Source organism: Gavialis gangeticus, unplaced genomic scaffold, assembly GCF_001723915.1.
Source record: "Gavialis gangeticus isolate Ggan-Ray unplaced genomic scaffold, GavGan_comp1, whole genome shotgun sequence".
In the NCBI taxonomy this organism is placed as follows: Eukaryota; Metazoa; Chordata; order Crocodylia; family Gavialidae; genus Gavialis; species Gavialis gangeticus.
In genome coordinates, this window is record NW_017729024.1 from 92,880,405 (window position 1) to 92,894,533 (window position 14,129).

Here is a 14,129-nt window from a genome sequence, read left to right on the forward strand (position 1 = left end):
CAGCCAGCGCCCCGGGGCCGGGTGTGCCCGCCGGCCCGGCCACGGCCAGCCAGGTGCGTGCGGGGGCGGGAGCAGCAGCCCCGAGCTTCGCCCTGAGGCCGCCCTGCCCTGCCCACCCCCCACTCAGAAATCCTTCAGCCAGCTCTCTCCAACCTGCCTGCCTTCTCTTTCTTTTCTTTTCTTTTCTTTTCTTTCTTTTCTTTTCTTTTCTTTTCTTCCTCAGCTTGCACCCATTTGTCTGTCTGCTTCTCTATTTAACCATCCATTGAGCTATCTGTCTAACCGCCCACTGGAATCTGGGGCACGTCGGGATGTCTCAGGTGCCACACCAGGTCACTGAGCAAGGGGGTCCCCAGCAATCAGTCACTGAGCCGGTGGTGTCACTGGCGTCCCTCATGCCCTCTCTATGCGTCGCCTATGTATGTATGGTCATCTCATCCATCCAGAAAGCACGGGCAACTGGTGCCTCCTGAGTCTGGGGCGGCACCAGATCGCTGACCAGGGGTGTCCCGCAGCAGCCAACTGCTGAGCCTGGGACCACGCGAAGCGAAGCAGGATGAGTACTTCCGCTGGCAATTCCGGTTTTGCGGCTGGCACTTCCAGGGGGTGCACAGCCAATCTCAGGGGGCGCACGTGCACCCTCCTACACGTTGCCAGTGTCAGAAAGGATGTGGACAAATTGGAGAGTGCAGCAGACTGCAGTGAAAATGGTTTGAGGGCTGGGGCACATGACTTCTGAGGAGAGGCTGAGGGACCTGGGCTTATTTAGTCTGGAGGAGAGAAGACTGAGGGGGGATTTAATAGCAGCCTTTGACTACATGAAGGGGGCTCCAAAGAGGATGCAGCTAGGCCAGCAGTGGGCCTGCAGGAGCGTGCAGGCAGCAGATCATGGCTCTGCCCCACCCCTGCTGTGTGCTGTCACCACTGCAAGATCCCAGCCCCAGCTCCAGAGCTGCACCACCAGGCAGGGAGCTGCTTTGGGGCTGGGGCCAGGATCTTGCAGTGGTGATAGCACAGAGCAGGGGAGGGCTGGAGCAGAACCATAGTCCGCTCTGTGCCCCAGCCCTCTAACCATTTTTATTGCCCTCTGCTGAGATCTCTCAAACTTGTTCACATCCTTTCTGTAGTGGGGGACCCAAAACTGGATACAGTTCCAGATGTTGCCTCACCAGTGCTGAATAGGCAGGAATAAGTACTTCCTTCTATTAGTAATCCCTTCTATTAGTGGGCAACACTCTTACTAATGGAAGTGATTTCTGAGGTGAGGCTGATCAGTCTGTAGTTCCCTGGATCCTCCTCCTTCTCATTCTTAAGGATGGGCAGCATATTTGCCCTTTTTCAGTCAGCTGGGACCTCTCCCTATTGCCGTGAATTTAGTGCCGCTGCATTCACTTTGGCTAACTCCCTCAAAATGGATTCCTTGAGGACCTGCTCCATGATTTTTCCAGGGACTGAGTTGAGATTGACTAGTCAGTGTCAGGTCCCCTCTCGACTGAGCCCTTGAGCTTCCACACTTGGCCTTGATCCCTGGCTAATGAAACTCTCTTACTTGTCTGTAACTGGATTGACTGCGCAAAGTGCCCCTCAGCCCTTTAAAGTACACTTTTTTGGGTAGACCTTCACTTATAAAGAGACCTTTAAAAAGAATATTTGAGATCCACTCCATTTGAGCACTATGTGAGTAAAAACACTTTGGAAAACTTTGTTTGAAGGCCAGAAGACTGATTATTGGAAGAACTAGGTTAGGTGTTGTGGCACTCTTTTCTGAAATAAGTATTTTCTTGCAATTGAACTTGGCTTCTACATGCCTTATTATTGTTTCTGTACATTTATTACTTATAAATTATGTGTAAATACTAATTTTTTTTATGCTTTTTTTTGTGTGAATTGCTTTCCAGCAAAATTATAAGAGAGCTGTGTTTCTGGTCCTATCTCTGCCAGCTCTGTAGTGGGCTTTTACTTAAACCACAGGTAGTATTTATAAAGTCATGGATATCTTTCATTGGAAAGTACTATAAAAGTGCAAAACATTATTTTTAATGTGGGAAGATATCAGAAATAAGTGTTGGTAAAAGCAGTAAAAGGAAACCTAGCCCGTAGAACATAGGAATGTGTAACCTATCCAGAATAGTCATATGATTGGGCAACAAGAGGGCTATTACTGAGATGGAAGAAAATGTGAGCATAGTAGGCTGCCTGTGAATGGGAATCCCTGTTCAAGTCAGAGACAACAGTGTGGATTTTGTTTTACTACATTATGATTTTTACTCACTGTTTTAAATTAGTGGTAAATATTGCTTTTATTTTGACTATGTCAAATGTCATCAGATTTACAGAGAAACAAGAATTCTTACACTGCACCTACATGAGACACTTTACTGTGCAGTAGACTAATTTACTGTGCAGTAAAGCATCACTATCTACATGTGCAGGTTCTCACTGCACGGTAAATTAGTCTACTGCACAGTAAATTTACTACCTCCATATGCAGGTAATACGTTTACTGCACAGTAAATCCAAATATCATTAACTGCATGTGTAGACGCACCCTGAATTGTCTTTTTCTTTTTTCTCTCATCTGTCCTTCCTCTTTTGCCTGCTTTCACGTCCTCTAACCTCCTACTGTTTCTCGGTTACTTATAATTTACCTTGTTGTTTGGCTTGTTATGTCCTCATAGCACAATTCCTCTTAGCTAGTCTGTTGTCACTGAAATGAAGTAAACCTCTCTTTCATACTGTACTGTTAGAACATACCTGTAACTTAGCCTGTAGGTGGCAATTGTAGACTGTGGTCTATTTTAGAGAAGCATGTGGTAACATTATTTTCTCAAGGGTTGAATCTGATGCAACAACAATGCACTCAACATTATATGAGGAATCTATGTACAACTTAGGAATTCTAACTTGTCTATGTACAACTTGGTAATTTCTTTTCATTTGACTTTATGAGTTATCTTTATTATGTCTTATGACTGCTTTTAATGGGTGATGTTTCTTGCTAAGAAAAGGGGAATGGTGTTAACCATGAATAGGTTGACTGACTATTAGCATCTGAACAGGTGTTCCCTTGAAAAAATGAGGAGTAACTGTCTTCTCACTAAAAGCAGTTTTCTCCATCTTTTCTGCTGGAGACTGGGGTTTGGAGGGTAGAAAATTCCTAACCTGGAGAACAAAGCTCGTATGTTGGCAGACAGCATGAGAGAGGAAGGGACTGCTCATCTAGAGGGGAAGCTTAGAGATGATAGGGGAATAGAGGGGCATGATTTCATAGTAAAAGACTCCTTTATTATCCTGGGACCTGCCAACAAAGAAGGAAACACTGCAGAAAAGAGAGAGATTCCATGATTCAGAAGAGAAGCCATGTGTAGAAGCTTGGAATATAGACTCCTTTGAGGACTCTAATGAAGTCCAAAGAATACTTGTAGTGAGGTTATGGGTCAGGGGAATGGATACAGGATTTCTTTTGTCTAGCTCTCTCTGTTTCTTGTGCCAGCTAAAGTAATGAGTGATTGATAATTGAAAACCTTTGCAAGGGTTGTTTGTCTGTCTGCTTCCACTATCGCATGTCCCTAAGGAGGTAATCTATAAATCTAGAATGCTCATAAAGTTGAAATTCTGGCAAAGGTTATGCCTGCTCTGTTAAGGAGTTTGAGGGGTTACCAGTGGTTCTGTGGGGAGATGAAACATAGGGCACCTGGCCTGAATTTGTATTGGATGGCTTGGATAGGGATGATCCTGCCTCAGGCAGGGGTTTGGACTGAATGACCTACGGTGGTCCCTTCTAACCCGTACTTCTTTGTGATTCTATTATTCTACAATGGTGTGAGGAATTTGAGATTAAGTTGGGCCTGAAAAAGCTTCCGTTATTTAATTAAAAACATTATTTATTCTAAGACAAAAGTGCTTGTGGTTCTGGATCAAGGAATCATAAAGATTAGTTTTCAGTTCTTTGTTGGAATATTAATAATCAGTTAATCAACATCTTCATTGGAATGGCCAAGAAAAGAATATACATACAGAGGGAGTGTGTTAATTGGGCCATTAGATATTTTTATAAAAAAATATCTTTGCTGATTTTGAGTCTTTCATTCATTACCTCAGCTGGAAGGTTGACATCAGAATCTGTTAACATGGTTTCTGTATTTTGTAGGAACATCTGATCTATGATTAGCCCTATATTTTTACAAAAGCAAAGATATTTGATTACAGAACTTTGTAGCATGACCTAAGACCTCAAGATTGCCTGTTGTGACAACTGGACCACAATGAATATCCAGAATGCCTGAATTCACCTAACTGGGTCTGAAACCACATACCTGATTCCTGTGTCAGAACAAATAGGAAATGAAATAACTCCACGTAAAAGTGAAGACCGTGCAGGAGAACAGTGGCTTTCTAGTTTCTTCATGCCAGCAATAGTATCAGAAGTTGTGTGTTTCTCTCTTCCTTGGACAGACCATCCAGTGGAAGAAGAGATGAAAAACATGAGTCATTGTCAAGGCTTATTCAACCAATCCATAACCTGAGGACAGGTTTTGGTTAAACTCTCACAACTGATTTCCTGGGGTTAAAGTCATTGTGATTTAATACCATATATTGTGTTTCTTCTCTGCAGAATGATGTTGTGAGTTCCATTCTGTCTTTCAGATTGATCATGATGCAACTGTTCAGTTTTCAATAAAGATTTTTTCCCTTCCATCCCACAAGGATAGCTAAAAAGCAGGCTGAATTATTTGCTTCTTGTATATCTTCACAGTTAGCACAGCCACAGGTGTAATAAAGGGAGAATTGTAGCCAATTAATTGCATCTTCTTTTGGCCTCACAATGCTGTGTGTCCATACCTTGAATATTATGATGGTGTTAAATTTATTTTTAATTTCCTAGGCTTTATAATTTATGTTCACATATTCTTTCGTCTTAACCCCAGCTAGTACATGAATGAGTATTTTGATGGCACAGGCAGCAGCCTCTGTGGGTGGCATGTGGAAGATAGGGTAGGTAGGGAGCAGAAAACAGAGCAGCAGATCAGACTGGGGAAAAGGATTAGAGAGGCACTCAGGTAGGGTTCAGGGCTAATTTGTGGCACCTGACAAAAGGATTGGCCCTCCACTGCTTTAGAGGATCATTTTCCACTTAAAGTAGCTGTCTGACCTTATGGTAAATAGCTCTTTCAACTTTAAATGGGCAGCATAGGAGCCTCAGTATATCCGGGTACTTTGAGATGTGTTTAATTTTAAGCTGGTCAACTGTACCATTGAAATTACTGGTTGTATTCACACTTGAAGTTGGGCACATACTTAATTATTCTGCTGGCTTTCAGTATGGGTGTTAAAGTTAATGGGAGTTTTCATTATCTTCATGGGGTGCAAGATTGTATCTTTGGTCTCAGAATGATAAAATAAACGCACCCTATTTTACATGTAGATTATCTAAAGGGAGATGCACAGTTTACCTTTTTGGCTTACAATTGCTTAATTCTAGTAATACTACGTTGACTATGTTCATGAAACATCTCAGTTCATCTATAACAATTATATGTGTTTGTGTGGTTTTTGTTTCTGCAGATGGAAGATTTATTTGACAAAACTTCTGAGAGACTCCAAGCTGAAACAGTTCATGAAACTGATACCCCTCATACACGGGATCTCAAGGTCTTACGGGCCAAGCGCTTAGCTTACTATGGAAGGACAAAGACTGTCTGTAGTAGTACTGGCAATACACCGAGTTCAAAATTTCCTGGTGCAGAAGGTTTGCACTCTGTTGTGAACATTAAAGAAAAAGAAGACCAGACTTCCCCATCAAGTAGCCCTCAGCAACTTAATGATGCAACAAATGGAAGGAAACTTCTAATTCAGAAATCCTCTGGAATGATATGTCAAGAAGAACAACAAGCAACTATCACAGAGCCAGAAATGCAGAGAAAATGTATGGGTCAGAACTGTATTTTAGAATTGGACCACAAACTGCTGGAGGATGTGTCTGTGCCAGAGACACAAAAACTCAAACATGTTGTGAGCTGGGCACAGTTGTTCCTTAGTAACTCTCATGAAGAGGATAATGCACTGAAAAATTCACGGTCGTCCCAGGGACTTATGTTTTCTCATGGCAAAGAAATTGAAATAGTGCCAGATAACAAGAGGAAAGAAACTTGTAGCTCAGATAGTTTTTTGTTTGAGCTGGGAGATGGTATTGACCTCAGTGCCCATGGTAATACTTGCAAAAGCTCCAGCCTTCATGCAGTTTCAGAGTACATAGATAACTTGGAAGGAGCAGAAGAATGCACTTCTCCTGATTTATTAAGAGAGAGCATATTATCCACTGAAAACAAGTGTTACTCTAACATTTGTATTAGCAGGGAAACAGAGACAATAACCATGGATATGAGGGCAAGAAGAGATCTTGTGATCTCCCAGTCTGGCCAACTTGCAGTTGCATACCAAACCCACAACAGCAAAGACAAATATTTTCAAAATAGTAGCAAGACAGCTATGTCATCAGACGTACTTTGTATTCAGCCACATCCTTTTGACAGTTGTTCAAGTAAAACTGTAAATGTTCTTCATGAAGATACTGCCACTTGCTTTTGGCCGCCTCTAAGTGATAGTTCAGATGAGGAATGTACAGACAGAATTGTGAAGACGAGGGAACCAAGTAAGTGTTATGCTGAGATCAAGGGACACAAAACCCCTACATGGAATATTTTTCTACCCAAAGGAGAAACAATTAAACATTTGGGTTCGGATGTGTTGGAAGGCAGTAATGACAGCAGTGGAAAATGGACTATAGGAGAAAAGTGTGTGTTAAAGAATCAAGAAAGGGATAACCAGAAAGATTTCATCTTGGTTTTAAAGGCTGAAAACTCCAAAGAAAGCAAGGTTATTACAGATCATTTCCAGGAACAGGCTGGAAAGAGTTGCAACCGCTCCTCTACTGAGTCTCAGAAAAGAAAAGATGACCTTGAAGATCTCATGTTAAATTTTACATTTTTGAAGAGAGAGAGGGATCAGAGAGATCAGCCAACATCCAAGCATGAAGAAGGGGGTGACAGGACTTTTGAGGTGAGAAAACATGTTGGAGAAGAACAAACAAACAGTGTTTTCAGTGGAGCAAGTTCTGTAAAAAATACAGATATGGCCTGCAAGAGAGAACAAACGAAAATAGAGCTAAAACTCTCTAGGAAGGATCAGGCCATGCGAAGTAGTAATCATTTTCTGAATTTATTAGTGAATTCTCCTCCAAACCCTTCATATTTTAAAGTTTGCCCTGATTGTGCAAGCCTCAATTATCCAGATGTAAACTGTTGCAACAGATGTGGCTGTGCTTTGTTACCTGGACTAATACAGTCCAGGGAAGACAATATGGAACCCAAATGCAAGATGACCCTTGGCAATGTGACCAATGAACAGAACAGGTGTTTTTTCAATCCAGTCATCAAATCTAAACAAGTCTTGGAAAGCAGCTCAGAAGAATCCCCCCAAACAAGCAAAAATAGTGATGATGGCAAAGAGTTCTGCTGGGAGGATGAACCACTGTTAGATTCAGACCGTGATATAGGTGTTTTGGAAAAATATTATTTTTATTTGAATTATTTGAATAAGACTAGAAGTCTTCATCCCAGAGAGGGAAAGGAGTCTTTTCCTTTCCAAGAATTAAATGGCTTTTCTAAAGAACAAAGGTTTGCCAAATGTCTTAAGAGTAAGGTGATTGAACAAAAGGAGACAGAAGAAACTAACAGTGATTGTAGAGATTCTGAACTAAACTGTGTTAGTTCAGACTGTAAATATTCTGAACTAAACAGAAATGCTGATGCTATAGAGCAAGAGGAAAGCCAAGTTGAAGAGCTAGAAATGCTTGAAAGACAATCTGTTTCAGAAAGTGACTCTCTAAGTAAAATAAAGGAGAAGAAAAACAGCCAAGTATTAATAGGTAAAGAATTCTTTGACATTTGCTAAGTTACAGTTTTAATTATGGAAATAGGCATACTAATGAGTACATTAAGGAGAAATATGGTATTCCTCTATTGCTGAAGGTATTTATGCTTCTTTTTTTTCTGCTATAGCCCTGATATATTTTTGTTTTTTAATGTATAAATCTACGCATTTTTATAGCACTGAATGTAAACAGCTAGCACTGGGTCTCTATGTCTTCATATCCTAATTTATTGCAAATAGAAAAATGCACTTATCCATTTATCCATCAGCCAGTATTTGGTTTAGCAAAGCTCTGTCAAGTAATAACACGTAAAAGCTGTTTGTAGAACTAACTGCTTTTATCAGCTCGTTTTTGTAACTTGCATATAAATAAAAAAGCTCCAATAAGGTTCTTGTTGGGAATCTGTAAGTAGAGGATATGTATGTTTTCAGAAATGCTGTTCTTCCTAATTGTCTTATAGCAAAATAAAATGGCTCCCAATAATTTAAAAAAATCACGTAATACAAAATATGTTGCATATAAATGATGGTGACTTTTAATGTTACATATTTTTAGATAAGAAACTCTCAGAAACGAAAAGCATTAGAATGGAAGTAACTGGTTCTAAGAGGCATTGGGAGAAATCCAGCATTGCATGGTCTTCATATTCACATGGAGAACTGAAATCAAGGTTTGCTTACTTTTTCTTTTCTTTTCTTTTCATTGACACTCCATTACCACTTTAATAAATGTTCTAATTAAGGCTTTTGTACTGCCATTCTGCATATTAACATCTTTAATCATAACATCAGCCTCTAATTGTTCAGTAGTAAATTGCTATAAAGGCATCATTTAATTTGAAACAATCTCATTTAACTCAAATGCAACAAATTAAGTTTGTTAGATTTTAATTGTAGCAAAAATAAGCTCCAGACCATAAACTCTGGTGAAGAATTAAAATTGAGACTTTGGACCTATAATTCTAACTGCTTCCAAAGCATATACTTCTTTGAGACAAATAGACTCCTATACCATTCATTTTCCTTAGAGTTGGAATAAGGTCTGTGGGATTTGTCTAAGGTTCTATCCTACTAATTGTTCATAGATTGTAAGAGGCTGGATGGGACCTTGGAAGATCATCGGGTCCAGCCCCCTGCACCAGGCAGGAAAGACAGTTGGGGTCAGGTGACCTCAGCAAGGTGACTGTACAGTCTCTTCTTGAAGATTTCCAGGGTAGGTGATTGCACCACCTCTGGCGGGAGCCCGTTCCATAGTCTGGACACTCCAGCTGTGAAGAAGTTTTCCCTAATATTGAGCCTGAAACGATTTTCCAGGAATTTGTGGCCATTACTCCAAGGGTGCCCTGGTGAACAGTTGTTCACTGAGCCCTTGATGCACTTCCCTAATGTAGTGGTAAAGCGCTACCAAGTCTGCTCTCAGCCTTCTCTTTTTCAGGCTGAACAGTCCCAGGTCCTTCAGCCTTTCCTTGTATGGCTTGCCTTGAAAGTTTCTGATCATACGGGTGGCTCTTCTGTAGACTCTCTCAAGCTTTTCCACATCCTTGTTAAAGTGTGGTGCCCAGAACTGGATGCAGTACTCCAGTTGGGGTCTCACCAGTGCTGAGTAGAGAGGAAGAATCATTTCCTTGGTTTTGTTAGAGGTGCACCGATTGATGCATGCCACAGTATTATTGGCCCTGCTGGCAACAACATTGTGCTGCTGGCTTATATTTGTACAGTGGTTTATTATTACCGCCAAGTCTGTTTCGTTCTTGATGCTGGTCAGTTTGGGGCTGCCAAGCCTGTAGGTGTGTAGGGGGGTGTTCGTCCTCAGGTAGAACATTTTACATTTCTCAATGTTGAACTTCACCTGGTTCTGACTTGTCCAACTTCCCACCCTATCTAGATCTGCCTGTATTGGTAGCCTATCTTCAAGCATGACCATAATTTGGTGCCATCCATGAACTTGGCCAGTGAGCTCTTCACCCTCACATCCAAATCATGGATAAAGATGTTGAAAAGTATTGGACCAAACACCAATCCCTGTGGAACATCGCTGCCCACTTCTCACCAGGACAACACAGATCAATTCATTAGGACTCTGAGTCCTGCTTTTCAGCCAGCTTCCTACCCACCTAACTGTCGCAGTTAAGCCCACAATCCTGCAATTTTCTTGTAAGAACACTGTGGGATATCAGATCAAAGGCTTTTTGAAAGTCAAGTGCACCCGGCGGGCTTCAAACATCCGGTCCCGTGCTGCTCGACTTTGGCTGTGGGAGCTTGCCTGTCGCCTCATCCCTGGTGTTGTATAGCCTGTATATATGGCCTTGGGGTAGTCCCCGCCCCAGTCTCACCTGTCATGATTTTGCTTATAATTTCAGTGGAGGGGACGACTACTTGGGCCTATCCGGAGTCGGGACTCTTGGGGCGATGGTCTTCTGCGAGGCTCCGACCTCCCCTACACCTTGCCCTAATACCCAGCCTCGCCGAGGTGCTGTTGTTTCCCAGGCCCGACCCTCATCTTGTGATGTAAGGGGCACTCTGTTACGGATCCACAGGTCTATCCTGACCCTGGACCAAGCTGGTTAGGAGATCCTTCTCAGGCTTCCTCCCTACCCCTCCAAAAAGTGGGCAACTGAACAACGAAACTCGAAGAAAATGCTACCAGTAAGACTCCCTGGTTACAAACAAAAATTGGGCTCCCTGGCCTGGAGAAATCCTCTCCCTGTTAACCCTATCTATGGTACCCCTCTGTCCAGCTGATGTATTGCCAGAGTGCTGAATGGGGCTACTCCTGCTCTCTCCAGCTCCTTCCTACTCGGTCCCTTGCTGAGTGGCTTCGCCCGGCAGGCTTTTGCTCCCTGCAGCCTCTCTCGCTGCTCACGCTCTCTGCTCCCCACCGGGGTGGACTCCGGGAGCCTCCCCAAACCCGTGCCGGTCCCACCTGGATTGCTGGGTCTTCTCTTGTCCCTCTCTCTTTGGGGTCGCTTCTCTTGTTGGTCTCTGTTCCTGGGTCCTCACACCCGGCTCCGCCGTCATGAGCACGGGCATCCGCTGCCTCTCCACTGTCATTCTTCCTCCGGCAGCCACGGGGTATCCTCCTGCCTTGTGGTGATCCATTGGCTCCTTCCTCGCCTCCTCCAAGTGGGGCTCCAAGGGTACCTCTGCTTGTGGCTCCGCTGCTGCTCTCCTCCTCCTCCTTGTCGTCCTCTCTCTGGGTGCTCTTTATTCTCCCACGCCGGCTCCAATCCTCATTAATTGTAGCTGGCTGCAGTTTCAAAAAGACGCGGCTAATCAGCTGCGCGGGTCCTGCTGCCTCTTCCGGGCTCTCCGTGGCGTCAGCTGCAGGTAAGGGGATCCTTGTTCCTTTCCTGCTCCCCTTGTCTTCCCGGTCATATTTTGGGTCCCGGGGTTACCCTTTGGCCCTTCGGGGTCTGTTCTGTGCAGTTCCCCTGTGACATCAAGGTATACAACGTAAACCTCTTCCCTCTTATCCAGGTGGCAAGTTACCTGGTTGTAAAAGGAGATGAGGTTGGTAAGACAAGACCTGCCAACAGTGAAGCCATTCAGAATCCTACCTTCTGCAAACCTATTGCAGATAGACTCCTTAATGAATGTTTCCAGGATTTTCCCAGGGATAGAAGTTAGGCTAATTGACCTATAGTTACCTGGGTCTTCCCTCCTCCCCATCTTGAAGATGGGAACAACATTGGCCCTCTTCCAATCCTCAGGGACCACTCCGGAGCGCCACGAGTTGAGGAAGAGTTTTCCCAGGGGCTGCGCGATGACTTCAGCCAGCTTCTTTAGCACTCTTGGATGGAGTTCAATCCACTCCTGCTGACATATCTATCTATCTATCTATCTATATAAAATTTCTTTTATAGATCACACATCAGTTCTATAGCAATAGTAGGGAGGCAGTCATTCCTGCCCTGCTCATTTTATACCCTATCTGGCATGATTTTCCCCTTGGCCCAATGAAATACCAAAGCAAAGTAGTCTTTCAGGAGTTCAGTTTTCTCCTGAGTGCTTGTAACCAGCTGTCCTGAGTTGTTGAGCAGTGGCCCCACACTAGATTAGATAGGAAGAAGGTAAAAGGAAGCTGTTAGAATTTTTTAAAGATATAAAAACATGTATTAATTTAGGCAGAACATTATTTATTATGGATCTGATTCACATATAATGCAATCCCTTTACTTCTGTCTGGTGCTTAAACTGAAAGGTAAGGGCACTTAGTTTTAAGGTAGGGGCCTTTCTGCGAATGTGAAACAATGTGATTCATTTTATGTAACTAGAGGCCCTAGGGAAAATGAGATAAAAGAGGTTTTTACAGATCAGGTGGGGAGAGGCTGGTGGCTGTAGACTTCTGATGGTCTCTGACAGAAACAGGAAAGTTAGTATTCTTCGTAATAGGTAAGCTGGGTTTGATGAGCCCCTCTCTGCCTCCCAGGAATGCCATCTGACCAGCTCTGCAACACCATCAGCAAATGTCAAGATCTGGAGGTATTGCTAGCTTTGTTGTGGGAGCTGCAACTTGATCCAGTAATGTTACTTGCTGGGAACTAATGGGAACTTTAATAAGTAAGGGTCAAGTGGCTAAGGTTCAACAGTTTCTCCATGTTTAGAATGCAGATAGTATTTCCATTCAGGAAAAGCACACACCAACTACAGATGCTTCTTCAGCCTGAAGGGTATTTAAATCTGAAAGCTTGCAAAGAAAATGTTTTCCAACTATTTGAGTTGGGCTAATAAAAGATAGCAGATTTACCCAAAGAACTCTGTTTGCCTATGTCTTTAGACCAACATGGCTACAAACTACACCTCTGATAGTATTTCCTTACATTATATGAGAGCTTAGGACAAATTCATTACTATCTGTGAAGTGCTCTGAAATCCCTGGCTAGACAGCACTATAGAAGCACAGTATTGTTTGAATAAGTTACTGAGCAAATTTGCCCCTGTATGTAATCAGTTAATTGACTTCAATGTAGTATATCTAGTAAACCAAATTCTTAGCTTTACTGTGTATATTTTTAAAAGTTGTGGTAGTTCTGTCGACTTAAGTGTCCAAATTCAGGTTGGAAAACTCAGCTAGTTAACTTTGCAGGGTTAAATTTCTAGCTTTAAATTCTATTCCTTTCACCTAAACTCTGTAAACTGGTTCATTGCTTCCTGCAATACATGCTATCAATAGTCAGTAAACAAACTGTTGAAAAATCTTGTTATAGCCTCATAGGGCCTATTACCACAAGTTTCCTTCCACAAGCAAATCTCTGTAGTTTTATGAAATACTTAACAGTATTAGACCTATTCTTTATGACCCATCCTATAGAAAACATCATGCTTTTTATTTTTTTTCCATTTAGTTTTGTATATTTTTTTCTTTCATGGAATATAAAACAGGACTTCAAGAAAAGCTGTTATATAATTATTCATATAATTATTTGAAGAAGTCATTTGCCAGGTACTCAAGGTATTATGAGACTTTTATATAAACATATTTATAGAACATGTATCTAAACCAGTTTTAAAAGGTCAAAGTGCAAAGTAATATATGCTAAATATAATTGGTGAAAACACAACCAAAGCATAAGATTGCACCAAGTCATTTTTCTGTATCCACACATTAACTAGGGCTACATTCATATACACTAACTGATTTGATAGTAGAAAATTGTGGAGGGAAAAGGGTTTTTTGCATTAGTATCTAGAATCATAGACTCATAGAATCATAGAATCAATGAGTCGGAAGGGACCTAGACAGATCATCTAGTCCGACCCCCTGCCATGGGCAGGAAGGAGCACTGGGGGTGGGAGGGGTCATAAGACCCCAGCCAGGTGCCTATCCAGTCTTCTCTTGAAGATTTCCAGGGAAGGTGAGAGCACCACCTCTCTGGAAAGCCTATTCCAGGCTCTGGCCACCCTTACAGTGAAGTAGTTCTTCCTAATATCTAACCTAAACCTATCCTCCCTCAGCTTGTGGCCATTGCTCCTAGTGACTCCAAGGGGGGCCCTGGTGAACTTTCCCCAAGTCCCTGCTGCTGGCTCCTGATAACCACAAGAGCCACAAGATTCCCCCTCAGTCTCCTCTTGCAGCGACTGAAGAGATTCAGGTCCCTCAGCCTCTTCTCATAGGGCTGGCCATGGAGGCCCCCAACCATATGAGTGGCCCTCCTCTGGACCCTCTCCAGGTTCTCCACGTCCCTCTTGAAGTGCGG

General features: G+C 42.7%; 1 protein-coding gene across 1 annotated transcript in view; it reads left to right on the plus strand.

Annotated features, from left to right (window-relative positions):
* The first annotated feature begins 4,935 nt into the window (after positions 1–4,935).
* LOC109298092 overlaps positions 4,936–14,129 on the plus strand; it is a 200,913-nt gene continuing 191,719 nt past the window's right edge. The window contains exons 1-3 of the mRNA XM_019518226.1: positions 4,936–4,995; positions 5,566–7,927; positions 8,489–8,603. Of these exons, the coding sequence (XP_019373771.1) occupies positions 4,936–4,995; positions 5,566–7,927; positions 8,489–8,603 (2,537 nt within the window). The remainder of the gene's footprint in view (positions 4,996–5,565; positions 7,928–8,488; positions 8,604–14,129) is intronic.